Here is a 24,955-nt window from a genome sequence, read left to right as displayed (position 1 = left end):
TTCTACACAAACACAATGAGTTCTGTCAGTAAGATAATTTCTTAGCTACGATGTACGATGTCAAGGCTAAACCTAGTACTTCTGAGCCTGTGATTTATCAGTAAATCATAGTTTAATGACTCAAATGCTTTGGATAAATTGGCAAATAAGGCAGCTATGTTGTTGTTTTTCAAGGCCATTTACATTATTATGTGTTACTGCCACCGAAGCTGTAATGGTGCTGTGGCCAGTTCTAAACCCAGATTAACATAAGTTTAAGCAGAAACTGCATATTTAACAAGTATTTTTTTCCAGGACTGAAAGTTTTGAAATCGGACTGTAGTTATTTAACTCATACGTGGCTCCTCCTTTGATGCATTTGTGATAATCTTCAATAGCAAACCTTGCAAAGTTACTTTTTAACAGAGGACAGTTACCAGTTACTACACTGTAGATACCAGCATGGCTGATTGTTTTCAGCTAAAATCTAAGTTGATTATAGTCAAAATAACGGTGTTTAGTAACTGCATGTGATTGTATGGTATACAGCGAGCTCCATAAAGTTTGGGCGAAAACTTTTTTTTTCTTGATTTGACTCTGTACTGCACAATTGTAGATTTGGAATCAACCAATTCACATGGTGCCCATTGTCAGCTTCACTTTAATGGTATTTTTATAGACTTTGGTTTTACCCTGAACAAATTATAGCACCTTTTATACATGAATTGTAAGCTTTAATTTGAGGGTTTTACATCCATAATGGGTGATCCGTGTAGAAATTACAGCTCCTTGTGATACATTGTCCCCCCATTTTAGGCAAGCAAAAGTAATGGGACAAATTAACAATATAAAGATGTCATATTTAGTACTTGGTTGCACGTCCTTTGCATTAAATGACTGCCTGAAGTCTGTGACCCATAGACATCACCAGATGCTGGGTATGTCTCTTGGTGATGCTCTAGAGTGTTTTGCCTTCAGTCTTAAGTTTAGCAAACTGAAATATTTCCAAATAATGCATGTATGACAGATATGCAGACATGACAACATAATGTGGTCATAAAATGGGAAATAGCTTTATTATGGTAAACTATAAGCATATTCACAGTAGTGCTGTTGTTCTCTTCCTGTACTGTAAATTCCTGTTAGAGCAGAGTACTCATCAAACAGAAACAAGCCAACGGCTGACCCAACAAGCATATCAAACTACCCTGACAAAATGCTTAAATAATGCCTGAAATTATTGCCTTTATTGAGGCAATAATTATTGCATTAATTATTGAAATTAATGCCTGCTTTCCTGAGGAAATTTAGATATATAACATAGTCTACATTACCTTGCGTCCCATTGTATTTAACTTTTTTTCTTGGCTTGGGCACACTTCTATAATATTATAGTGTATAATATTATACCTAAATGTCCATTCAATGGCAGACCAACGATGCGAGAATGTCTTGCGGCAGTCACAGATTTGAACCTATACGAACCAAGCGTCCTCAAAGTCAGCCACAACAACTAAGTTTTTGTGCAATACACATATTCCTTTACCAGATGAGGAAATTGAAGAGCCCATTAAAATATCTTGCAGTGGTTGACGTTGAAGACCCTCCTGCGTGACCTCCCTCGTTTGACCTGGTTGGTGGCCGTCCGCACAGCGCACTCGAACACCTGCTGCACGCCCCGGTTGCTTAGCGCCGAGCACTCCAGGTAGCCCTTGGCGTGGATGTCGTGAGCAAGCTGCTTCCCGTCAGAAGAGGACAAGCAGTTGGCCTGGTTCGGCCCCATGTCGCGCTGGTCAGTCTGCGTCGCTACGACCAGCACTGGCGCCCGGGGGAGGTGGTCCTTGACTTCGCCGATCCACCGGCGGCGAACGCTGGCGAACGAGGCGGGGTTAGCCACCGAGTAGCAGATCAGCACCACGTCGGCCTGGTGGTAGGACATGGGCCGGATCTGCCGGAAGCTTTCGCTCCCGGCCGTGTCCCACAACCCGAGATTAATGTGAACCCCGTCCATGAAGACCTCCACGCCCAGGTTGTCGTAAACGGTCGGCTTGTAACAGTCCGGGAACGTCTCCGAGGTGAAGCGGACCAGCAGAGCTGTCTTCCCCACTCCGGTGTCGCCCACCAGCACACACTTGACCGAGACTTCCGACATCCCGTTCATCTTTGTGTGTGCGTTCTGACTCTTTATGCGCGTTAAAGTGAAGCAATTTCACCACTCGCAAACAGAAGAAAGAAACATCACAACTTTATCAAGCTGAAGGTTGAAAGTCTGGCTGCCAGTGAATAACAGATTGCAAACCGGAGGATTGGGTGATTCCAGTGTCCGTGAACGTTCAGCACATTAATGCGTTTCCTTATGAGTGCCTTATGTTCACCCTTTATTACATTAAATATTTCCTGAACGTGTGCTGCACATTCTAATGACCTCTGTCCACTTATAGGATATTCCACAAGTAGTCATTTCCCCTTCATGTCTTACGTCCAAGGATATCTGTCAAGAAAATGGGAAACTCAGTCAGAACAGACAGAACTGACCTCTTCCAAAGATATTAAATTAAAATGGTAGTGTTTCAATTTTCAATTTTTTTTCATAGTCTTTACCTTTGACCTTCTTGTTATTAAAGGATTTATTTACATCCTTTATTGATCAAATACAAATCACTCGAGAGCATGCTATTTCACACTCGCTGTTGCTAGCAATACTTCAATTGATTAGCTGTCTGCAGTCCCTTACTCTCTCATCTAACAACTTTTGTTTACTGAACCATAATTGCTTCTTTCTCGAGCCAAAAACAGCACATGGCCGAATACCATAAAAACATGTATCTAATCATACCCTTTCATCTTTTTTGACAAGACTGCGATAAAATGTTCCAACCATTGACTGCCTGGTTGAAGATTAATTTTATTCTCACACAACTGCATGTTTGCTTTTGGCATTTGATAGTTAAGAGCATTTCTTTTCAGTTGTGTTTTATGAATCACAATATTTGCTTTTACCACTTTGGTCTGAATGTTTCTTTGAAAAATTTAAGATGCTCCACTGTGCAGACTCTTGTCAATTTACAAACGATTGACTTCCGCGCACTGCCAAATAGTCATTAAGAAAAACAAATGTGAACAACTGGTGACAGAAAATTAAACATTTGTCATTTATTGCGAGCAGCAAAGGATACTTGGGAAGTTTAAGTGGAGAACTTCGAGACAGCATTCGCAATATACCCATGCAGCTACGTATAAGTATAAGCTACGGCTTTAATAAATGCAGCATTTATCATCTCAAAGGAAATGGAAAGGCCTACAATTGCTGAAATAACTGCCTTTATTTAATCATTTTTACTGTGTTTTTGCCTTTGTCTGGTGCTTTGACATTACCAAAATGTTGCTACATTTTGGCAGGTGGTATTCAAGGATCAGAAATTAGAGCACGCCATGGAATCATTTAAATATAATAGGTCCAGAAATGGGAAGATTGCTTTGTCATGAAATCTGTCACCACAATAAAGCCTGGCCAACTTTTTTGTGACACAAACCATAGGAAAATTGACCATATTTTTGGCTGGACCGCAACAACAAGGCCAGCCCTATAAACATGAATGTCTGTCACTGAGTGACTGAGTGATGAGGTTACACCATTGGTCGGCCGAGTTTTCGCACACCCATACACGATCCAGCCATATACTAGGTTTTGACCTGGTCTTGTTTGCCATTAGTTATTTCCAGATCCAGACATGAATATTTGAAACCATTTAAAAATTCATCGCCCACTGAAACAATACTTGACGCAACTAAGTAAATGACATTATGGTTTTATAATTGCATAGGCCAAAGAGGCCCAGACAAGAAAAAATTTAAGCAAGGGCAGAAAAGAAAGAAATTAATAGAATATGTATATATATATATAAGTAACTAATTTTGTCATGTCCAAACGTAAAATATTGCACACCAAATAAATGAATGTTCAACATATTTGGATAATATCAATGAACATTAAAGAATTGCATTCTTGTAAATAAAATAATGATAGTTTGCAATCACATATGATTCAGAATGCCTTACTCAAATTACCAAATTAAAAAGGATTTTTTGCTACTGTATGCATTCACCCAACAGCCATTTAAACTTAATTGTTAAGTGAGACAATGAGCTAAAAATACTGGTTAATTAGTCTGGTTTCTAAATAAATAAATAAGAAAAAAGAATAGATAGATAAATAAATAAATAAATAAATAAATAAACATCAGTTCAGCAAGTTTGGGAGAATATGCATATAGAAACATCTGCCCGCCTCAATGTAATATCTGTATCTGTACAATAACCTGCTTACATCTAGAAATGATATTAACCACAATTTACTTTTAGGAAGATTTCAATTTGGACAATGTAATGTAAAAAAAAAAAAATCGATAAACACTTGTGGCTTAATTACAATGTGTTTTGCAGCCCATATTTCCACCTGTTAAACACCACCTGTTTCCACCTGTCTAATGTTTTGAAAATGCCTCATAATTAAAACATAATTTTCTGAACAACCATATTTCAACTGCTACAAGAGCAATTGTGAACCTTGCATATGCTCCTTCCTAACACAAGTAGGTTATACAAGTAAGAAGGAAGAACTTAACGGGTGCTTACCCTTTCAGATGCTCACAGGATGTCGTTTTGATCGTTTCTGAAGCTTGGGCGTATAAAATAAAGTTATTCCCAGGATTTGATGGACTTAAATTCAGTATTAGCAGGTGTTTTTGATAAAGAAAAGCTTCAAAACCACCTTTGCTGGAAAATTTTATCTGATCAACACATGTTCTTCGGTGTGAACCAACAAGTGCACTGTTGGGGCTGTGAAGAGGTTGTCAATGCAGCTGAGAAGATAGACAAACTGAACGGAAATGACTTTTTTTTTCTTACAGCAGTGATGTGACTCATATTTCTGCTTTCAGTAGCTGTTCGGACATATGGACTTGTGCCATTGTAAGCATCCTACATGACTGTAAATTGTAATTGATCACTGATGTCAGTGTACACAAAACATTGACTATAGATCTGCAAAACAGATTTCCAAAATATTGGTCTTATAAATAGTGGCACGTTACAATTAAACTTTCACCAATAGCTTTAGTCACAGAAACAAATAAATATATACAATATATATATTCAAAAGATATTTTCCCTTGTTTTCATACACTCCTTAAAACTTGGCCCTATTTTTCTTCATCTTGCCATGTCTTACCTCTCAGTTAGTTTCATCACATCGTGTGCCATTTCACAGAGTGAGATCTCTAAGCATAATTTTTTTTATATATATAAAATGATCCGTAAGACTGTCACAATGTCTTCTTGAAAACAATACACCACATATAGGGTACGCTACAAAACTTTCAGTTTGTAGCATGCGCACATATTTTATGACAGAGAACTGCTCTGACTCCCCCTTCAGGAAGAATAACACCCATATATACTGTGTTTCAGACCAGATCAATCAGATTACACTCTCAGTTATTTACACACCTAATTCTTGGAAAAGGTAGACATACATTTTTTAAACTAAAGCAAAAGTTAAAGTATCAAAACACTAAACTATTTCACTTAACCTCCACGTTTTTATAATTATTTTTATACAACAACTTGATCATGGATGTACAGCTTTTGATTGGAGCAACAAGGACACATGGTTTCATCAGAACATATGCAAAAATGCATTGTGATTGTAGTATTTGTCTGTTTAGGTTCTTTTTTACCAGCTGGAAAACTATAGTAAGTTACAATGTAAACTATTCGTGGTCAGTGTCATTCAAACATTATAAAATGGGGTAAAAGGAACATTTTCATGATTCTTATCAGATGCTCTGTCCAGAATTACACATTTGCACATACAAAGAAAAATGAGTGAATAAAATAACAAACACTGTCATCATTCCGGTATGAATCGATTTTTTTCTTCCTGGTTATGAACAAATGCACAAAACTATGCATTAAGGATACGGCTATAAATACCTTACTGTAAAAATGCGCTCGTTTTCGCAACGTTACGGTAAGCAGCTAGTCTCTCGAGTGGAAGTTTTTGTGCTGTTTTGGAGACTCCCGCCTTGCTATTGCCTTGCCTCGGTCGGCTGTATGCGGTTTAGACCAAGGGTGGCGCTATGCCACCTATTTCTGTACAGACATTGTGGAAACCGGATTGCTTGTGAAAGAGGGAGCTTTGTTGAAACTAAAAACCTCACGTAAACCTGACTCATGCATTAAAAAGGAAAATTGATGAGGTAAATATTTCAATTGTATTTCATTTCTTTAGTGTCGGTGTTGCCGGGAGAGTTAAATGTCTTGCTAGTTCATTCCTTAAGTATTACGATTTTTTGAAATTCTAGTAGTACTGTAGCAGACAAGTTCGTGGTAAAGCAAGCGATGTGACATTATTGGCTACTGTGGGATCTGAGGTGCTGCAGACCTGAAGTTGGAAGGAACAAACAATAAGTGTCTGAACAGTATTTTGCTGCAAAATAAAGTTTACGTACTTCCAAAACGTTTGCAGTGCAAATTGATTTCCTTTTAGACAGTATGACCGTTTATGAAAGCGAATCATTTCATTTCTGCCGGTTAGAGGTTCCAGTCGGATGTGTGTATCTTTTTAATAGTTTGAGGCCTAACGCGCAGGCCGTAGAATTAGCTAGCTAGCTAGCGCAGCTGGGTTGGTGAACATCTCTCCCCGCACAATATTTGTGTTGCTTTTAGCCAGACTGTAGAGGCATTTAACAAATTATGTTGGGGGAATTGTTTAGTTTTGCGGTTCCAGTCGAAGTTGTTTTTATCAGTGTATCTGGTAAAATAAGCACTCTTTGCAGGATCTAACGCTATATATTAACTAGATTTATTATCAGCGAATGAAAGAGAGGCGGTGATTGTCAAGCGTGTTCTGTAGCTAGCTAGCATGCTTATCCGTTTATCAGTTTAATTTTATTTTGTAGGAATTAGTCTGGCGAATTATGACAGTCACTGAAGTGGCCACTGGGTTTTTCGTGTTTATACCGATGCGATTTTTGACAAATTAGAATTTAAAACTGGATAAGCGAAAGTGCGGTAGATTTATCCTCTTGAACTTTTGTTTTCCGACCCATAGAGGCCAGTAGAGGACCGTGTGGACACAGTTAACGAGAATGGAGTTCCCACAGCATCAGAAGACAGCGGATGGCAAAATCAGTTATCCTCCCGGGGTAAAAGAGATCACAGATAAGATTACCAATGATGAGGTGGTTAAACGGTTAAAGGTAAGTGGGACATGGAAATATATTTAACAGTTGCGCTCATGAAAGTGACACCTGCCTTGATGGGTTTTTTTTTGTTGCTCCTAGTGTTCACTTTGAGCATTGTTTGTTGCTAAATCACTGATATCTGTTCAATACTTAGGTGTGCTTTTCAGCTCGTTGAGTTTGGATTTTTCTGGTGCATGAACATTTTTGCAATGATCAGTCACCAAAGATTGTATGGTAACATCTCCATTTACTTGTGTCAGTGCACACCTGGGTGCTGCATATGCCTGTTACCAAAATACACTGGGCAGGCTGTCACTTTTGCTTGTGCATCAAAAGTAGCACCTTGACTGGCATTATTCCAAGAACTAGTCTTTAAGCCTTGTGCGATTTGGAATTATATTATAGTTTTAAGTCAAACATGTAAGTTTAGGGAATAATGAAATGCTGAATAACAACCTAAAGGCTGACATTGAGTCGATGCTCTTAAAATTAATACTTTGCTAACCGTATCCACATTATGTTGCTAAATGATCACTTGGCTTTGTGCACTGACAGTAGAAGGTGATGAAACATTAGAGTATGATGGTGCTTTTCAACTGTCATCCCGAAGTACAGGTGGTGTCGTCCACTCTCTTTGGTCGTATCTGTAATATTCCCAACTGCGCTATGATTGGCTGGATCACAGATTGCATAGACTAACCAGATAGGCTAGTCCAGCACATCTGCCTCAAGTTCTTACAGACAGAAAGGTACATTTGGTAGCACATGTATCTAATGCTATATAAAACCTCTACTGACACAATATTATGGACACACTGTTACAGATGAACACACCCCTTTTGAATATTCATTTGGGGAATCAAATTGGAATGTTTGTCTTCACTTAGGGAGGCTGAACATTTGATGTTAGGAATGAAGAGCTTGGTATCTGGCTGGTCTGCGGGATTAATTGTTATATGTTAAACTGGACTATTATGGATTTGACCCCTTGGGATGCTGATAGTGAGTATAGTTAATGGTCATTCTCTGTGGTTCAGCTGAGTTCAGCTGTCCTGATTCTTAAGTTATATTTACACTCAGAAAAACTTAAAAAATGAATATTTTTATGTTAAAGAATGTTTTTTTTCATGTATTAGAAAATACAACAGCAACTGGAAAAACCAAAAGCGGTTGGCAAAATTGACCAAAGAAATATTATAAGACTTGGACAATTTCCAGCCGACAGACGAGCAACCAGCGGTTATGTCAAAATCTTTGGAGTGACACTGCGGTTGTGACTTTGCACAAATTTCCTTACCTGAACAGCCTCAATATTTGGCAGTTTAAGTGGGAAAATATTAACTGTAAGATAGGCCTATGTGAAGAATCCTTGATGACATAAGAACACCTGGCAAGGAAAGGAACGTTTTAAGTTTGGTTGGACAACATTGCTTGAGCTACTGCATTGCATTTTAATGTGGATAGTGCAAAGAGTTTTGCTTTTGTGACATTTTAACATTCCTGCAGCTAAAAAAGGCCTAAACTTAACTACTAAAAGGGACCACTATATTACTGCATACATTCCAACATGAAGCGCTATGAAATTGCATTCTTTTCATCATAAGTTCATTACCAAGTGGATCTACAGCTTGTCTTCAAGTTGTGCTATCAGCTGCAGCATGTAGGCCTATATGCCTTGCAAATGCATTGTTTGAATAGAGGTTTTTTAGTTCTGTGTTGCATTTTTGATTGCTTTTGTATATTTGCAATTCAGACTCTCAACACCATTGGCTTGCATAAGGAGGAAAAAAAATAACCTTAAATTAATATGCCTAAGTCTTTCCATCATTGTAGTATAATTTATCATTTAAGTATCATTTTTTTGGTAACAGGAACATATTTGCAATCCCCCTTCTTTTGAATTTATTTAAAACCAAATTTGTGAGAACCTATTTTTTTTTAAATAGCACCACCTTATACATAACAAAAAATTTCTGTCTTACAACTCCTCTCTTGAAAAAGTTGGCCATCTAATCAGAATCTCCTGCAATACTGCACCATTAACGAGAAGCATATGTTAACGTAGGCTAAGCGAAGGTTAAAGCTCATACGTTTTACAACCTGCTTAATCAAACTGCAGAGAAGTCATTAAAACTGCACACTTCGGTGGCCTCTGTGTGTCTACTGTTAAAATGCAAGCTGCTCATTTATTAATAACTTGCTCCAGGTCAAGATTTTAAATAGACTTAGCTGTACACCTGATAAAATACAGAAGATGAACCGGCAGGGCTTGTATTCAGAATGTTTTGAAATGAAATGGCGATTAATTCACCTGCTGTGGGTCATTAACATATATGGACCAACACAGTTAAAAAGGGACTATGGCACTTTAAGGTACCAATCTAGTTAACCCCAATTACATTTATTCTGGGTGATTTGTCAGGTTATGTGCTCCCCGGAAAGCAAAATAATTTATTTTTGAATACTTGGTTTTTCTGGCTGCAGCAATTATAATGAGACACTGGATGGAGGCTACCATATCCTTAACCACTGAATGTTTAATGAAGCCGTTTTACTGAGAAAGTTAGAAAAACAGCTGCTTCTTGACTACAAAATACAGTTAATGAATATTCAAAATGTTGGGGGAACTGGAGGAACATCTTCGAGACTCTTCAGCATAGGAACCAAAATTACAGTTTAAATTGGGCATGTGTGCCTGCGGTGGATTTGACATCAGAAGAAGCATGCTTACGTTCAAAAGGATATCATACCTACAGTGAAATATGGTGGCGAATCTTTGATGTTCTGGGGTTGCTTTGAATCTGTTGGCCCTGGAGTTCATGTTAAGGTCAATGAAATTAATGAAACTCAGTCTAAATCTGATAAAGAAAATGTGTGGTTTGAATTGAAGGAAGGCAGTGCACAAGTTCAGACCAAAAGATCTGAAGAATCTTGAAAGATTCTGTCTGGAGGAATAGACGCTCATTTGAGTGTCATACTTGTGAAGGGAGGGTGCACAAAGTACTGAAAACAGGTGGTGTGAATAATTGTGATAACAGTATTTCAGGGAAAAAATATATTACCTGCATTGGTTAATTTATACGTCCTTCTTGTAGCATCTCTATCAAGAATGTGAATAATTGTGTGTGCGTGCGTGCGTGCGTGCGTGCGCGCGTGTCTGTGTGTCTGTGTGGTAGTAGGTAGCAATATTTGCACATACAGACGCAGGTTTTTTTTGGGTGTATTTTCATGCCAACTCTTTAGCTCAGTCATGAAATCTGGAGATGTAATATTGGACATGGTGATCTGTTAGTGTCACTGCAAAAAGATCGCTTGAACTTTTCCTCACCCTAGCCTCCGCTGCAGTCTTGGAACAGGAGTAAAACTTGAGCAGCTTCCAAGACTGTTACGTGTTTGCCTGAGCCAAACAGCAGCAGAATTGTTCTCTACCTCTCGCTCAACTTCTTGTCACTGCTGTTCACTTGGTTTACATTTTGATGTATAATTCTGTTTTTAAAATAATCAGTACCTTGGGAAATGTCTAAATAGCACAATGTGCAGTACTGATATTGGCCTAGCCCTTACAAGGAAGTTTATTTTATGATGCTGTGAGGATCTGGGATTTGGGTATAGAATGTGGATCTGGGTTCAGAATATGCAGCTTGCTGATGAATTATTACTTCCTACTAAAATGCTAAAACCTTGAGTAAAATATTAAATGAATTCACAATTTAAAAAGTTCATCAGAATATGCAGTGTCTTATCAAATATTTGTAAACTAGACAGGTCATGGCAAAGGGTACACACACAAACCTGTGTGTGCACAAGCACACAGATAGCATGGAAATGGTGTGTATTGGATAATAGGGCTGGGCGATATATTGAGTATTGTTGTAATATTCAACATTTTTTAGGGGATGCAAAAATATGCTACATCAAAAATATCACGTTGTGCTTATACTGCACACTTTTTATGCAGCCAAATTAGTTTCTTGAAGACCCGCCCAGTAGACTGTCTAGGGCCAGGTCCTAGGTGGCAGAACGGAAATTGTGGCATGTTGGTTAGCACCAAAAGCGTTCTACGCCAAGTCCACCAGCGGATACTTGTGGGCTGCTCAGGAGCTGACTTTAGAAACTTGGTTGACAATCCTTTGCCATTATTGATAATGAAATGTTTGTTGACGTCGCAGTTTCTTGCACTTTTCTAGTTGTGTTAATTTGTGTTAGTATTACATTGCATTTGCTGCCAGCATTTTTGAAACAGTTAAAAGTTGGCTACTTATCAAAGTATCTTTAATGAACCAAACTGTTTCTCTCTTGAGGGTATCTTATTTGCTGAAGTTTAAAGGCATACTATGCAGGATTTTATTGCTTTGGTTCTTTGTTTACAATCAAAGTCTCCTCCGTCCTCAACCCTGTCCACTTACCTCCGTTTTATATGTTTTATACCGTTTTTATTTTTGTGTCTCTTTTTTGGATAGCTGTCACCATTACCGGGATAATCATTGTTTACAGTGGAATGTTTGAACGTACTGTTCATGTTCAGAACTAAAGCTGCAACTTTCAAAAAGTAAATATTTGTAGTAATACTGATATTTTAACTCTGAAAAAGGATGCAAAGCACAGCTGTTGAGATGCTGTACATGACTGTCCTGTGCTTTGAGACTGTCTTCCTGATAAACAATTGAAAGGATACTTCCATACAGATGCTTTTCTGTTGAGTTGGTGGGCTGGCATTTATCATTCATTGACTATAGCTTTCGCAGGTGATTGTGTGTGAGCATGTGTTCACTCGACGCATTCCATCTGCAAAGCAAAAGGATGTACAATGTGTTTATGGTTACAAAACTCCTGTCCTTTTATGTTTTTTTTCTTTCTGTAAATGTATTCTTTTGCCTGTTCTGAAAGCTGTGAAATAAATATCAGAATACATATAGGCCTATGTGAATACATTTTGTTCAGTTAACAAGGAAATGGACTGGTAATGTTCTGTAACATGTAGCCTAAGAGCTTACAACAAATTTCTGTACACTTTTGAAGTATTTAGTAAGGCCAAAAAGTTGTTTATGTAGGCCTAAATGCACTCAAATGGGAAAATATTGGCTATATTGAAATTTTGTGGTAGAGAAATAACCAGCCCTAATAGACTCCTTGTATTAGATTGCATCTCTTGCCTTGTGCGTGACAAATTCAACCGCCTTTTGAATCTCTTATCATAGCGCACTGTAAGATGCACAATGTTTTAATGGGCGAGTGAGACCAGGAATGTTGGAAGACGTGCGTTTGTCCCTGATCGGCGTTCAGTTTGAGAGCCGAGCGGCGTGCTCGGCCTGGAGCGGGTTGAGCGCGAGCAGCCAAGTCAGCGGCTCTCTAAAGCTCCGTGGGGCTCTTCTCAGCCGCCAAGGCACTGCTGCCCATCCCCCTCCCTGCGACCCCATTGGCTGCTCCTCTCCCTGCTCCTTCCCTGGCCGCTTCTTCACTCCGCGATTCTGCTGGGTCCTAAAGACATACAATTTAGTGTATAACTTTTTTTTTTTTAATTTTATTTTTTAAAATTTTTACGGCGCATCTCAAATGCGGATGTGGTTTGTTGGTGTTATTTCAGGGTGAGCGGGGAGGATGGAGGCATTCTGTTATCACAACGTGCTACAAATGTTTCATACAATGCTTAATATTTCGCATTTCATTGTACCTTTAAAAATGCTGCAAAGACGAGGCAAAATTTTAAGACAAAACCTAGGACCAAATTTCAAGTTATTCTGACTTGTTTTCCAAAAAACGTTCTTAGTCCTAGCTTGACGTTTCAGTTTACCTTCAAAATGTCTACAGCCCCATTTAAGCTGTGTATTCATATAGGCTCTGCAGTGATGTTTAACCTCCATTGTGTGTCGGTTTGTTTCAGTTATGAGTAATTGTGCTGTATGAGATGGATTATGGTTAATTGTCTGTGTTTCTCGTCTCAAATTGTATGTCCAGAAGTGTAATTGAATAATGTCTCTAATAATGGGTTAAGTGTCAGTCCTGTAGTAGTTTGACATTTACAATTATTGACCGATATCCTGATGCTTCTGTAGGATGTTGTTCATTTTTGTATTAATTGGTGTGTATTTATTTATTTATTTATTTATTTTCCAAGCTAATTATTCTATTGAACTCAAAAGGAAAATGAACTAAACAAAATGGAACATGGTGGTGGCATGGTGATCGTTTTGGTTTGCTTTGATGGCTCAGTGCGTGGACATTGAGTCAATCAATGAGATGAGTCCACCATGTTCCCCGCTTTCCAAAAAAAATAAAAAATCAAGATATTAGCAGGATTGGGAACTTACTTTTTCTCACTGCTGTATTTGAGATCCTTGACCTGTACGGTGTCACAGAATGCATAGAGAAAATCAGGGGTATATTTTAGGCTACATGAAATGACACAGATTGATCTTGGTACACGTTGTTTCTGAACGCGGTTTCGGGGAATACGGAGGGTGTGGCCAGCAGCTGACCCCTGCGCTCGTGCCTGGTGCTCCCCTCACAGATGGTGGTGAAGACCTTCATGGACATGGACCAGGACTCGGAGGACGAGAAGCAGCAGTACCTGGCCCTGGCTCTGCACCTGGCCTCCGACTTCTTCCTCCGCAACCCCAACAAGGACGTGCGCCTCCTGGTGGCCTGCTGCCTGGCGGACATCTTCCGCATCTACGCCCCCGAGGCGCCCTACACCTCCCACGACAAGCTGAAGGTACGGGGGCACGTGACCCCAAAACTCAACGCTGGCCACCACCGGCCCCCGCGGCTTTATCGGTGGAACTGGCTGCTGGACTGAACAAATCGTGCTCAGCTCTGAAAGGCTTATGACACTAAGCCACGTCCCACTGTTACATTTTTCCTGTTCCAGTCACAACAGTATTAGTAGTGCGTTTGTTATGCTTTGTTTTTTTTTTTCTATTTCCGTAAATTACGAAGTCTTCAGAAAATCTGCCTAATAATAAGTTCAGCCAGAACTATAGTAGTGCCCTTCTAAGTTCAGGATTTGGTGCCGCCATCTTGAGTGGAACAGGGTCTCTACCCTAACCTCTCAATTTTGTTTTTTCCGCTCCAGTGTGTTTCAATCTGTCTCTCTTTCACTTCCTTGTTTTATTTTTTTAAGAAATGACAGCACGGTGTAAAGTTCAAGAGGTCAGGCAGACTTTTAGAATGACGAATAAAATCAGCATCCTGGCGCAATGAAGTGCTACAAAGAAATGGCCTCAAACTTTAATGAAAGTTGCTGTGTTAACAATGCAGCGTGCGTCCTAAAGGGCGACATCCAGGTCTTTTTGAACATTTGATTTAAATGTTATACAGTTAAGTGTTCTGTTTTGCCCTTCAGTGTTCACTTAGTTATATAGAAATTTTTTCAGGTTTGAATAAACAAGGAAAACACTCGCCGTTTCTCCTTTCTCTGCAGGACATTTTCTTGTTCATCACTCGGCAGCTGAAGGGCCTGGAGGACACCAAGAGCCCGCAGTTCAACAGATACTTCTACCTGCTGGAAGTAGGCCCTTCTCAGGATTCTGTTCTGTTAGACCTGCAGTAGTTTAAGTCAGCGAGAAACATGTTAAGTTTGCAGTATGTGAAAGCTCCACGGTTCTTTGGTTGAAGTTTGAAAAGCCCTTCTGGCACATTACTGTACTGCTTTACTAAGTGGTACAGGACTGGAGGTGGGTACATGTATGACTACATGTTAACCTCTGGATGTGACAGTGGATTAATCTGAGTCTTTCAGTTTCCTAGGTCGCATTCATTTCATTCCACTTGAAACTTTGAAAATTTGTGGGTGTTGTATTACAGAGTGCAAACACCTCAGTGGTGTTGCTTTGTTTGGTGTCCTGATAACTCTCATGTCTGCTCTCCAGAACCTGGCCTGGGTCAAGTCATACAACATCTGCTTTGAGCTGGAGGACTGCAACGAGATCTTCATCCAGCTGTTCAAGACCCTCTTCTCCGTCATCAAGTGCGTGTCTGTCTCGTCGTGCTTTCTGATAATGTTTGTTGAGGTCAGAGCTGCCTGTTGGCGTGAACACCCTGTGCAGTCATTTAGGACCACAACCATCCTTGGGCTGCACAATTCAAGTTTTTAATGCTTGAAGACTTTAGGGCCACTAAAACCCAAGGGCACACTCTGGTTCGAGTCCGCATTGTATTGACATTTTTAACCTATTAGGCTGTCACCAAAGAGACACTGTGAAAAGCTTGTGGGGCAATCTACAAATTCACTCTTGTTAAACCTTTATTTTATTGATTGGCCTTCTCCTTGGTTCTAGTTCACCTTTAAACCTTCTCTCCTTTCTCTCTCTCTGCGTCTCTCAGTAACAGTCACAATCAGAAAGTGCAGATGCACATGCTGGACTTGATGAGCTCGATCATAATGGAGGGTGACGGGGTGACACAGGAACTGCTGGACACCATCCTCATCAACCTCATCCCTGCGCACAAGGTATGTCTGTCTGTCTGTCTGTCTGTCTAACTAACACACACATCAACTTGGGCTGGGCGATAGGGCCTAAAATTGCTGCCATGATTTGGTCTTATTTTTTGGTCTTCAGCAATAATTATATCGAAATAATATATATATATATATAATATTATATGAAATAATTCTCTTTGTAAAACATGAAGAGGATTTCCAGCTTAGAACTCTGCCGAAGTCATGATTGATGAAGGCTGAAGAATCCTGAGAGTTCACTGATGGATATTTAAATATAGTTAAAAGCAAGATGTTTACACATCCATGCATTTAGTGAGAACATTCATTCCTTTTGCCCCTGTAGCCTTTATCTCATTTGAGTACCACTTTCACTGTTCACAGAATTTAAATAAGCAAGCCTATGACCTTGCTAAGATTCTCCTGAAGAGGACTGTCCAAACCATAGAAACGTGTATCGCCAATGTGAGTACCCATTTTATCTTTCCTCGAAGTAAATACTTGGGAATTGTCATGTTTGTTGTGTGAGTGGTGTTACGAGAAGCTCCGTCTGTCTCCTGTCCAGTTCTTCAATCAGGTTCTGGTCGTGGGAAAGTCGTCGGTGAGCGACCTGTCGGAGCACGTGTTCGACCTCATCCAGGAGCTGTTCGCCATCGACCCCCTGCTCCTGGTGTCCGTCATGCCTCAGCTGGAGTTCAAGCTCAAGGTGTGGCTATGGCTTTTGACTTCCCTTCCCTCGCCTGTCTTACCGATGAAGGCCCATAGTCAAAGTTCTCACGGTCTGTTTGCGTAGTCGAAACATGACTGGATTTGTAGCTGTTGGGTAGTTTTGCTGTATGAAATGGAACAGACGGAGGTCTGCTGTTCTGCGCTTCTGGGTGTTCATTTTTGACTGTGTGTCGCTCAGAGCAACGACGGCGAAGAGCGACTGGCGGTGGTGCGACTCTTGGCCAAACTCTTTGGGGCCAAAGACTCGGAGCTGGCTACGCAGAACCGACCGCTGTGGCAGTGCTTCTTGGGAAGGTACGTAGGCAAACCCCCAGTCACAGTCTAGAGTAAGACTGACACTACCTTAGTGGTCAACTGTTATAGGTGGCTTTTGTTCATTTGAATAGTTGAACCTGGTAAAACCAATTTCTGAACTAAGATGTGTTCGGCCTTTGTAAAATGGGTACATACTTTGGTATGTTTTGGTGAAATAAATCTAACTGACATCCTTCTTCTTCACTCTCTCCAGATTTAATGACATTCATGTTCCAGTCAGACTGGAGTGTGTCAAGTTTGCAAGTCACTGTCTGATGAACCACCCCGACTTGGCCAAAGATCTAACAGGTGAGCTGGTTTTCACGTGGTCTGGGATGAGAAACCTTTAAGGTTTATAGGGGTTATTGTTTTTAACAGCCATTGATGGGGAAAATGATTGTACGTCCAATTTGGCTATGACTTCGTAAACCCTATCTCGTTTTTGCACAGACGAGCTTCAGAAGAACCCAGAACACACCCCTCCATGCCCCCATGGAGTCCATAAATCTCATTTGTTTGTTTCTTTGTTTCCTTGGCAGAATTCCTCAAGGTTCGGTCACATGACCCGGAGGAAGCCATTCGGCATGATGTGATCGTCACCATCATCAACGCTGGGAAGAAGGATTTGAACCTTGTAAATGATCAACTGCTGGGCTTTGTCAGGGAGAGGACACTGGACAAAAGGGTGAGGAGCCTCAATTGTACCCCTACAGAAATGTGTTTAATATTCCATCTGAGGGGCTTTAACTGGGAAGAGAAAAATTAAGGAACAGGTGTTCCTTTTTGGCTGGTGTTCTTTTTTAAATTACATTTTTTTTTAATGATTATTAAAGGTGATGTAAAGCTGGCAACTCTGTAACAAGGTGATTGCAGTTGATGGTTTAACGTCTTCAGTTAATATTTAAACTCCTAAGTCTTATAAAATGTTACAGCATTTAACAGAAAGTTGTTGCGAACCCTCGTAAGTTTACTTTATGAATAGCAATAAATTGATAATATTTTAGCACGGTTGACCTGCCGGAAGAAAGCATGCGTGTTAGCCTTCAGAAAAGTAGCATTGTCGTTTGGGAGCATATTTATTTCCGGCTGGTGAAGGTCCCAGGCAACCTGGACCTCTAAAAAGGTGTAGTACAGACAAATGAGAAATGACAAACCTGAGAACAACCTCTAACCAGTAGCACTGATCGGATGGTGAAAGGTACTTGCATGCAAGTAAGTTGAATATAGCCCCTCAATGATTATTTAGCATCTATGTTCAACTAACATTTAGCCATGAGAAGTTTTCATGGGTTTGGTAGCTTTTGCCTGTAATGCATAAAATAATAGATTTTTTCTGACCAATGTACTATAGAGCAGTGGTGTAGCATATTGATTAGCGAGCTGTTGTGGGTGTAATTCCCAGAGTGCACAGTACAGTTGTGGGTATGGTACTTAAAGGGGCACTTCACCCTGTTTTTTTTTTTTTATATCTGCTGCAGCTTACCCTGATACTGTGGACTTCAATGGAAGCACATTGTTTCCTTTTGTCTAATGCTATGTTTTGTCTAAAGATCTGAAACCATTCAGAGAGTGACAAATATGCAAAAACAGAGGAAATCAGGAAGGTGGCAAATACTTTATGTAAATTAACGGTTAGTTGAGCGCCACAAAAATATGGTTCCATTGAGGTACGTTGTATCAGGGTGAGCTGCCGGGGATATCAAGAAAACTTGCAAAACTATCTGGGTGGATAGGTCGTTCTCTGGGTAAGTGCAAACGTGCCTTAAATTCATTTTTTTGTGAACTGCCCCCTTAAACCTGCGTTACATCATTAAATATACAGCTATGCAAATGTCACTCAGCCAAATATGTAATATGTGTTGGATTCTCAGTTGTCTTCCTGCTAGTACTATGGCACTTAATTTCATGTTGTAGGTTTATGTATTAACCAGTATTGTCAGTTGTGACACTCAGGGCTTGGTGTTGTATGCCTGCTAGCTAGCAGTGGCAATGTTCTGTGGGTGTCAGCAACATCCAGCTACATCTTTCAGAAACCTATTAGCCTGCTGTCCCCCCTGTCCAATTAGGAGGTATGAAGAACGCTGACATAGTGGGGAACCATGGTTTGTTTCCTTTGAGACTGATTCAGATTTTAGTTTGAAGCTTTCCTTATACATAAACTGCACATTTTGTTTTTACATTAGACCCTGAAACATTAAAGATAAGAAAGCCAGTGATAGTGAGCCATTTATGTTATCTGGCCATTTTATTATATCCTGTATTTTCAAAGAATATAAGTATTTAGAAAGAATATTTGTGTATTTGCATAATCTGTCAGTCCTGCATGTGATGATATGAAAATTTCATGAATTTATTTGCATTGCAGATGATTTGTGTGTAAAATCAGTAAAATTTAGACATGAATTTCCAAAGGCCACAATCTGGGATTTGAACCTGCAACCTTCTGGGTGTTGGCGCCGTTTTTGAACCGTGCGTTTCTGTGCAGTGGCGAGTTCGCAAGGAGGCCATGATGGGACTGGCTCAGCTGTTTAAGAAGTACTGCCTGCACCACGAGGCCGGCAAGGAGTCCGCTCAGAAGATCAGCTGGATCAAAGACAAGCTGCTGCACATCTACTACCAGAACAGCATCGACGACAAGTGAGGGAACGCTGCAGGCCTGCCGCTTCAGGCTCTGCTTCATTATTAAATGCGTGTGTGGATAGAGAAAAACATCTAGCCCTGACTCACTTTGTTTGTTTGTGCGTGTATGTGTGTGTGTGTGTGTGTGTGTGTGTGTGTATCTTTGTGTATGTGTGTGCATGTGCATCTGTCTGTCTGTGTTTATGTCTCTGTGTCTGTTTGTGTATCTCTGTCTGTATATGTGTCTTTGTGTATGTGTGTGCTTGCGCACGTGCACTTTGTTGTCCCCTCTTTGTTTAGGTTGCTGGTGGAGAAGATATTTGCTCAGTTCATGGTCCCCCATAACCTGGACACGGAGGAGAAGATGAAGTGTCTGTACTACCTGTACGCCTGCTTGGACCTCAACGCCGTCAAGTGAGTCTCGGCCTTCGGGCTCCCTGCTGCCTCAGCGCTACAGACTGCGTTTAGCTGTTGGAGAGGTTCACCGACTGAAGCTGAGAGCGCGCGGAGAAGCTAGCGTGTGACGCGTACCTTTGTCCCTTTTTTCTCGCTCTTCTGTGGACGGGGTGAACCTCAGGGCTCTGAACGAGATGTGGAAGTGTCAGAACATGTTGAGGGGCCACGTGCGGGAACTGCTGGACCTCCACAAACAGCCCACGGTGAGTCCCGTCCACTCCCAGCGCTGTTTTCGCCATGAGAACAGTATCTCCGTGAAGTGTATAAATGGATGCAATGTAAAATGCTATATAAATGTTGTGTAAGTTGCTCTGGATTAGAGCGTCTGCTAAATGGCTGTAATGTAATGTAAAGTTCCCTAGTCCTCACTGTTTGTTCTCGCAAAAACACTTACTGTTACCTGGCCCTGCCCATGCCCTAGACCCCATTGCCCTTATCCACTCCCACACATATGACAGTTAAAGCTGCAGGTTCACTTGGGAACGCCTACATGAATTTCCCCTCCCCAATTGCAATCTCTCCTCCCTCCTGACTCCCCATCACGAACCCTTCCCTAAGCCCCGCCTATCTGCTGTCTCATTGGCCCTTAAAATCCAGGCTTCACTTGACATCACAAACCAGACTTAAACCTTCCTTCATTAGCATTGAGCTATCGTGTTGTGTTTGATAAATGCATTAACACGTGCTCTCCTCACTGCAGTCTGAAGCCAACAGTACAGCCATGTTCGGGAAGTTGATGACCATAGCCAGTAAGTGTGTGTGCGTGTGTGCGTGTGTGTGTGTAATTTTATTAATTTTAAGGTTTTTATTACTGGAAAACATGTCTCTCTAATTGCTTAATTTAGCCCTCCTTTATCTGTGGAATGTTGTTTTTGAGTCCTATCAGAACAGCACAAGACAGAAAGGAAATCATAGTATCCAGATGTCCAGTCTGCTTGAGACCTTGACAAACAGTCTAACCCACACGAAGTCCTGTCAACGAATGTCAGTGTGCACATGGACTTCAGTGGTGGAATCAATATCAAGAATATTTTCCATTCTGTGCAAGAATGCAACCTGATACATCAATTACAAAGCTCGCAAATGCACTTCCTGTGACCATCCCTTACGGAATGGAAGCCAGACGTAGTCTAATGTGCACTCAGTTCTTGAATGATGAAGTTATTAAACTGTTATTTAATTTATGTAAGTGCACGTGTTATGTGCTGTATTAAAATGGCGATGGGTTTTGTGTTGCTTTGGTTGTGTGTGTCACGCGCGGCTCAGTGCGCCGATTTAAGATTCTCTTCCTCGTGGCAGAGAACCTTCCGGACCCGGGCAAAGCCCAGGACTTTGTGAAGAAGTTCAACCAGGTGCTGGGGGAGGACGAGAAGCTGCGGGCCCAGCTGGAGCAGCTCATCAGCCCCACCTGCTCCTGCAAGCAGGCCGAAGTCTGCGTGGTGAGCGGGCCCCGTCCGATTGGTCCAGACTGTCCGGCCACGCCCAAATGCTCTGCTCTGCCCGCAACCCTGTCTGGTCTGCCCGCCCCCCATTGTCCGGTCTGTCTGTCCACCCCCACTGTAATGTTTGTCCACTGTCACTGGCATGTCTGTCTTTCTGCCAGGCTGACTGTGTTTTGTCTGTCTCCCAATATTGTCCGCCTTCCTTCTCGCTTGTGAGTCATGCGTTAGGTCTGATAACATGCCTCTGGCAGCCGTGCTCTACTCTGATATTATGTATGCGATGAGTGTTCTATTTTGGAGGTTAAGGATTTCTCTTTGCATAAAGAGCAGGCGTACAGAGCCGTGGTTGTAGTCTGCCCATACTTGGATGTGCATTGAACTGGCTGAACGTGGCACGCCTGGCAAATGGCAAATCTGCCTTTAAGCCCCAATTAGAAGCTTTGCTTTGTTCCAGCGTATAACCCACAGAAGCGGCTAATTTTGTTTCTGAATGTCGGGGCTCACTGGCTTGAAGGGGGATCAATTCCAGCCCAATGAGACATTGTCGTGTCATCACATCATCATAACTTTTTTGTTTCACCCGCCCTTTGGAATTACGTGTGTGAAATTCTTTAAAAAGTTGATTGTAAGCTATGCATGCAGCATGCTAGTGCTTTGCGGTTGTCGCGATACCTCTGTCACATTTCATCCAAAGAAAAAAAAAAATGGTTCACCGGAGCGGGTCTTTCGATCCCTCCCGTCCCGCAGAGGGAGATAACCCGCAAGCTGACGTTCCCCAAGCAGCCCACGAACCCCTTCCTGGAGATGGTGAAGTTCCTCCTGGAGCGAATCGCCCCGGTGCACATCGACTCCGAGGCCATCAGGTAACGACCGTCCGACACGGGTTCTAGACCACGGCTTCTTTTAACCCGAAAGGTACCGCCGGACCTTGCGCCTTAAGCAAAAAACTGTGCATTTTTAAAAATTTGTTGTCTTGTTGCGGTGGTTCATTTGTTGGTTACTCTACAGGGTTGGCGTCCTGATCTATGTGGTCACTTCTGGCACTACGATCTTTACTTCACTCTAGTGTGTTTCTTTTGGACCTCTGCACCTTGAACTAATGCACTTGTTGTACGTCGCTCTGGATAAGAGCGTCTGCTGAATGCCTGTAATGTAATGTAATGTAATGAGTCGCGGCAGGGAGTCTTGTAATTGGCCGCGTCCCTGCGGGAGGGAAATTCGACAGCTATCGTTCTCGTCTCTCGTCGATCTCCGACGCCTTCTGCTGCCGATCGCGGCACCCGTGTGAATTGAGCCTGGAAGGGCTAAAATAGCTCTGTCGTCCTAGCGTCTACGTAAACACAGGAAGAAGAACGCGTATCAAAATATAAACACAACAAAACGTGTGGGGTTACGTCCGCTTTCTACAAAACGCCGATCGATAAAATGAAGCGAAACGGAAGCAAAACGACTTCTGAATTAATACACAGCTGAAAGCTGCGGAGCTTTTGGACATGGATCGTGGACAGCGGTCGACGCGGTCCCAGACAATGACGCGCACAGGCCGCCATGCCGGTCTCAGCCTAGGACAAGAAGACGCTGAAGGAAGCGAGGAGTCGCGCCGCGTCGCTCGGTCCCACGACGGGATGGCAACGGAAGACCCCCGTGGAGGATCTGCCGCCGTTCGGGTAGTGGCGTTTCCTCTGTAGGCCGGGGGCGTCCACGACGACGACAGAGCGGCCAATGAGCTTACCTGTGCTACCTTGTGCTAAAGCTCTGATTGCTAATTGTTCATTCAGGCTGAGTAGTACCTGCACTAGTGAGGAACAAGTGTGATCAGCTGATAAATGAAGTTCAGTGTCTGACTGAAGGCCCTTTCCATGCCAACACCAGAGATTTCATTTATGAAGATAGCGCTCAGTGGGAAGAATTGCGTTTATTGTTTTGCAAAAGGGCCACTGAGAACGAAGTTTGAGTGACAAGGAGGACTACGCCCTTATAGCTTTTATAGAAAGACTGTTTCCTGTTGATACGTATGTTAAGGTTTTTGATCACCATGGCTGCAGTGCCACGTCTTGTCTGTGAGCAGCTGAGGGGAAAAACTGAAAATAAAGCTAAGGCACCAGCGCTTGGTGAATGTGGGACACGCGAGACAGTTCAGGAAACGTCCGCATGTATTTAACGAGGCCTTGGAAAAAAAAGCACAAAGTGACCACCTCTGACTCGGTTCAGTTATTAGCTCTGTCAGCAGGGAGCTAACCATTCCCGAATAACGTGTTTTCATTCAGACGCGACAGACGCCTGCCCTCTTGTACGAAGCAGGCTCGCGCTGCAGCTCGGCACGCCGCGGTTAGCTGACATTTAAATGTGTAACTCGGTCCACTGCTGGACTTAGCAGTATGTGTGTTTTGCGCTCTTGTGGGGAGATTGCATAACTCGGCTGCGAAGCGGAGGGTTAGCGCGGCGGCGCCTCGGTGCGACACCTAGTGGCGGCTTCCTGAAACTGCAGCTCCGCCGGCCCTCTCAGAGGGGCGAGACCACCACCGCGTTAAAACGAGTTCTAACGTCATTGGCTGATGTTTTTCCTGTACCGTGTAACATACGTCATGGAATATTTAAAAAATAAAAATGTGTGGAATGGACGGATGGATGGATGGATGATATAATCTTGGCACCCGTCTCAGCTGAGTTATTTTACTTGAACGGGAGATTGCGAGCGTAGCGCCAACCAGGTGTGTCCTCCTCTCTGGCCTTGCTCAGCTCTCTGGTGAAGCTGCTGAACAAGTCGATCGAGGGGACGGCGGACGACGAGGACGAGGGAGTGACGCCCGACGTGGCCATTCGTTCCGGCCTGGAGCTGCTCAAGGTGAGGCCGCCTCTACCACACTGCCTGCTACGCACACTGCCTGCTACACACTGCCTGTTACACACTGCCTGCTACACACTGCCTGTTACACACTCTGCCTGCTACACTGCCTGCTACACACTGCCTGTTACACACTGCCTCTAACACACTGCCCTGTACACACACCGCCTCTAACACACCGCCCGTTACACACTGCCTGTTACACACTGCCTGTTACACACACTGCCTGCTACACACACTGCCTGCTACACACTGCCTCTAACACACTGCCTGCTACACACTGCCTGCTACACACTGCCTGCTACACACTGCCCTTTACACACTGCCTATTACACACTGCCCATTACACATACTGCCTGCTACACACTGCCTATTACACACTGCCCGTTACACAACACCTGTTACACACACCTCCTGTGACATACCGCCTGTCCCACACAGTAACACTTCACAGTAAGTGGTAAATGGTAAATGGACTGCATTTATATAGCGCTTTTATCCAAAGCGCTTTACAATTGATGCCTCGCATTCACCAGAGCAATTAGGGGTTAGGTGTCTTGCTCGGGGACACTTCGACATGCCCAGGGCAGGGGATCGAACCGGCAACCCTCCGACTGCCAGGCCTCGTTAATTAATATGAACAGATACATTCATTAAAATTCAGTTAAGTAACCGTACATTAATACATTCCAGTGTAGTGTGTAACGACTGTAACATATGGGAACATATTTCAGTTTCTTTAAGGCCTTAACACATCAGTTAATGACTTGGTCCTGGTTATTTTCTCCCTTTACTGATGTTTGAGGTGTGAAGATGTTATGTATGGATTGGTTAATGGTAATGCTTGGTGATTGAATTTGTCCTAGCCTAGAATCATGGACGTTAATGCGACCTCAGGGTGAAGTGT

General features: G+C 42.1%; 2 protein-coding genes across 2 annotated transcripts in view; one reads left to right on the top strand and one right to left on the bottom strand.

Moving 5' to 3' along the window:
- Nucleotides 1-1,028: 1,028 nt before the first annotated feature.
- On the bottom strand, nucleotides 1,029-5,305 carry LOC135259722 (rho-related GTP-binding protein RhoH-like). Its single transcript, XM_064344375.1, has 2 exons — nucleotides 4,615-5,305; nucleotides 1,029-2,470 (listed from the first exon to the last, which is right to left on the bottom strand). Exon 2 carries the CDS (start codon nucleotides 2,138-2,140, stop codon nucleotides 1,550-1,552), a length of 591 nt encoding a protein of 196 aa, XP_064200445.1. The 5' UTR covers nucleotides 2,141-2,470; nucleotides 4,615-5,305; the 3' UTR covers nucleotides 1,029-1,549.
- A 751-nt stretch (nucleotides 5,306-6,056) lies between these two features.
- Nucleotides 6,057-24,955, top strand: part of LOC135258639 (sister chromatid cohesion protein PDS5 homolog A-like) — a 34,232-nt gene continuing 15,333 nt past the window's right edge. Inside the window, exons 1-18 of the mRNA XM_064342082.1 lie at nucleotides 6,057-6,239; nucleotides 7,094-7,241; nucleotides 13,735-13,938; nucleotides 14,647-14,733; nucleotides 15,095-15,192; nucleotides 15,549-15,675; nucleotides 16,048-16,128; nucleotides 16,229-16,369; nucleotides 16,571-16,686; nucleotides 16,901-16,995; nucleotides 17,226-17,371; nucleotides 19,172-19,323; nucleotides 19,606-19,719; nucleotides 19,883-19,964; nucleotides 20,462-20,510; nucleotides 21,061-21,200; nucleotides 21,951-22,066; nucleotides 23,943-24,048. Coding sequence (XP_064198152.1) covers nucleotides 7,131-7,241; nucleotides 13,735-13,938; nucleotides 14,647-14,733; nucleotides 15,095-15,192; nucleotides 15,549-15,675; nucleotides 16,048-16,128; nucleotides 16,229-16,369; nucleotides 16,571-16,686; nucleotides 16,901-16,995; nucleotides 17,226-17,371; nucleotides 19,172-19,323; nucleotides 19,606-19,719; nucleotides 19,883-19,964; nucleotides 20,462-20,510; nucleotides 21,061-21,200; nucleotides 21,951-22,066; nucleotides 23,943-24,048 — 1,965 coding nt within the window. The 5' untranslated portion in view covers nucleotides 6,057-6,239; nucleotides 7,094-7,130. The remainder of the gene's footprint in view (nucleotides 6,240-7,093; nucleotides 7,242-13,734; nucleotides 13,939-14,646; nucleotides 14,734-15,094; nucleotides 15,193-15,548; nucleotides 15,676-16,047; nucleotides 16,129-16,228; nucleotides 16,370-16,570; nucleotides 16,687-16,900; nucleotides 16,996-17,225; nucleotides 17,372-19,171; nucleotides 19,324-19,605; nucleotides 19,720-19,882; nucleotides 19,965-20,461; nucleotides 20,511-21,060; nucleotides 21,201-21,950; nucleotides 22,067-23,942; nucleotides 24,049-24,955) is intronic.

The sequence above is a fragment of the Anguilla rostrata genome, chromosome 7 (genome assembly GCF_018555375.3).
Source record: "Anguilla rostrata isolate EN2019 chromosome 7, ASM1855537v3, whole genome shotgun sequence".
NCBI classification, from domain to species: Eukaryota; Metazoa; Chordata; class Actinopteri; order Anguilliformes; family Anguillidae; genus Anguilla; species Anguilla rostrata.
This window is presented reverse-complemented; position numbering and strand designations above follow the sequence as displayed.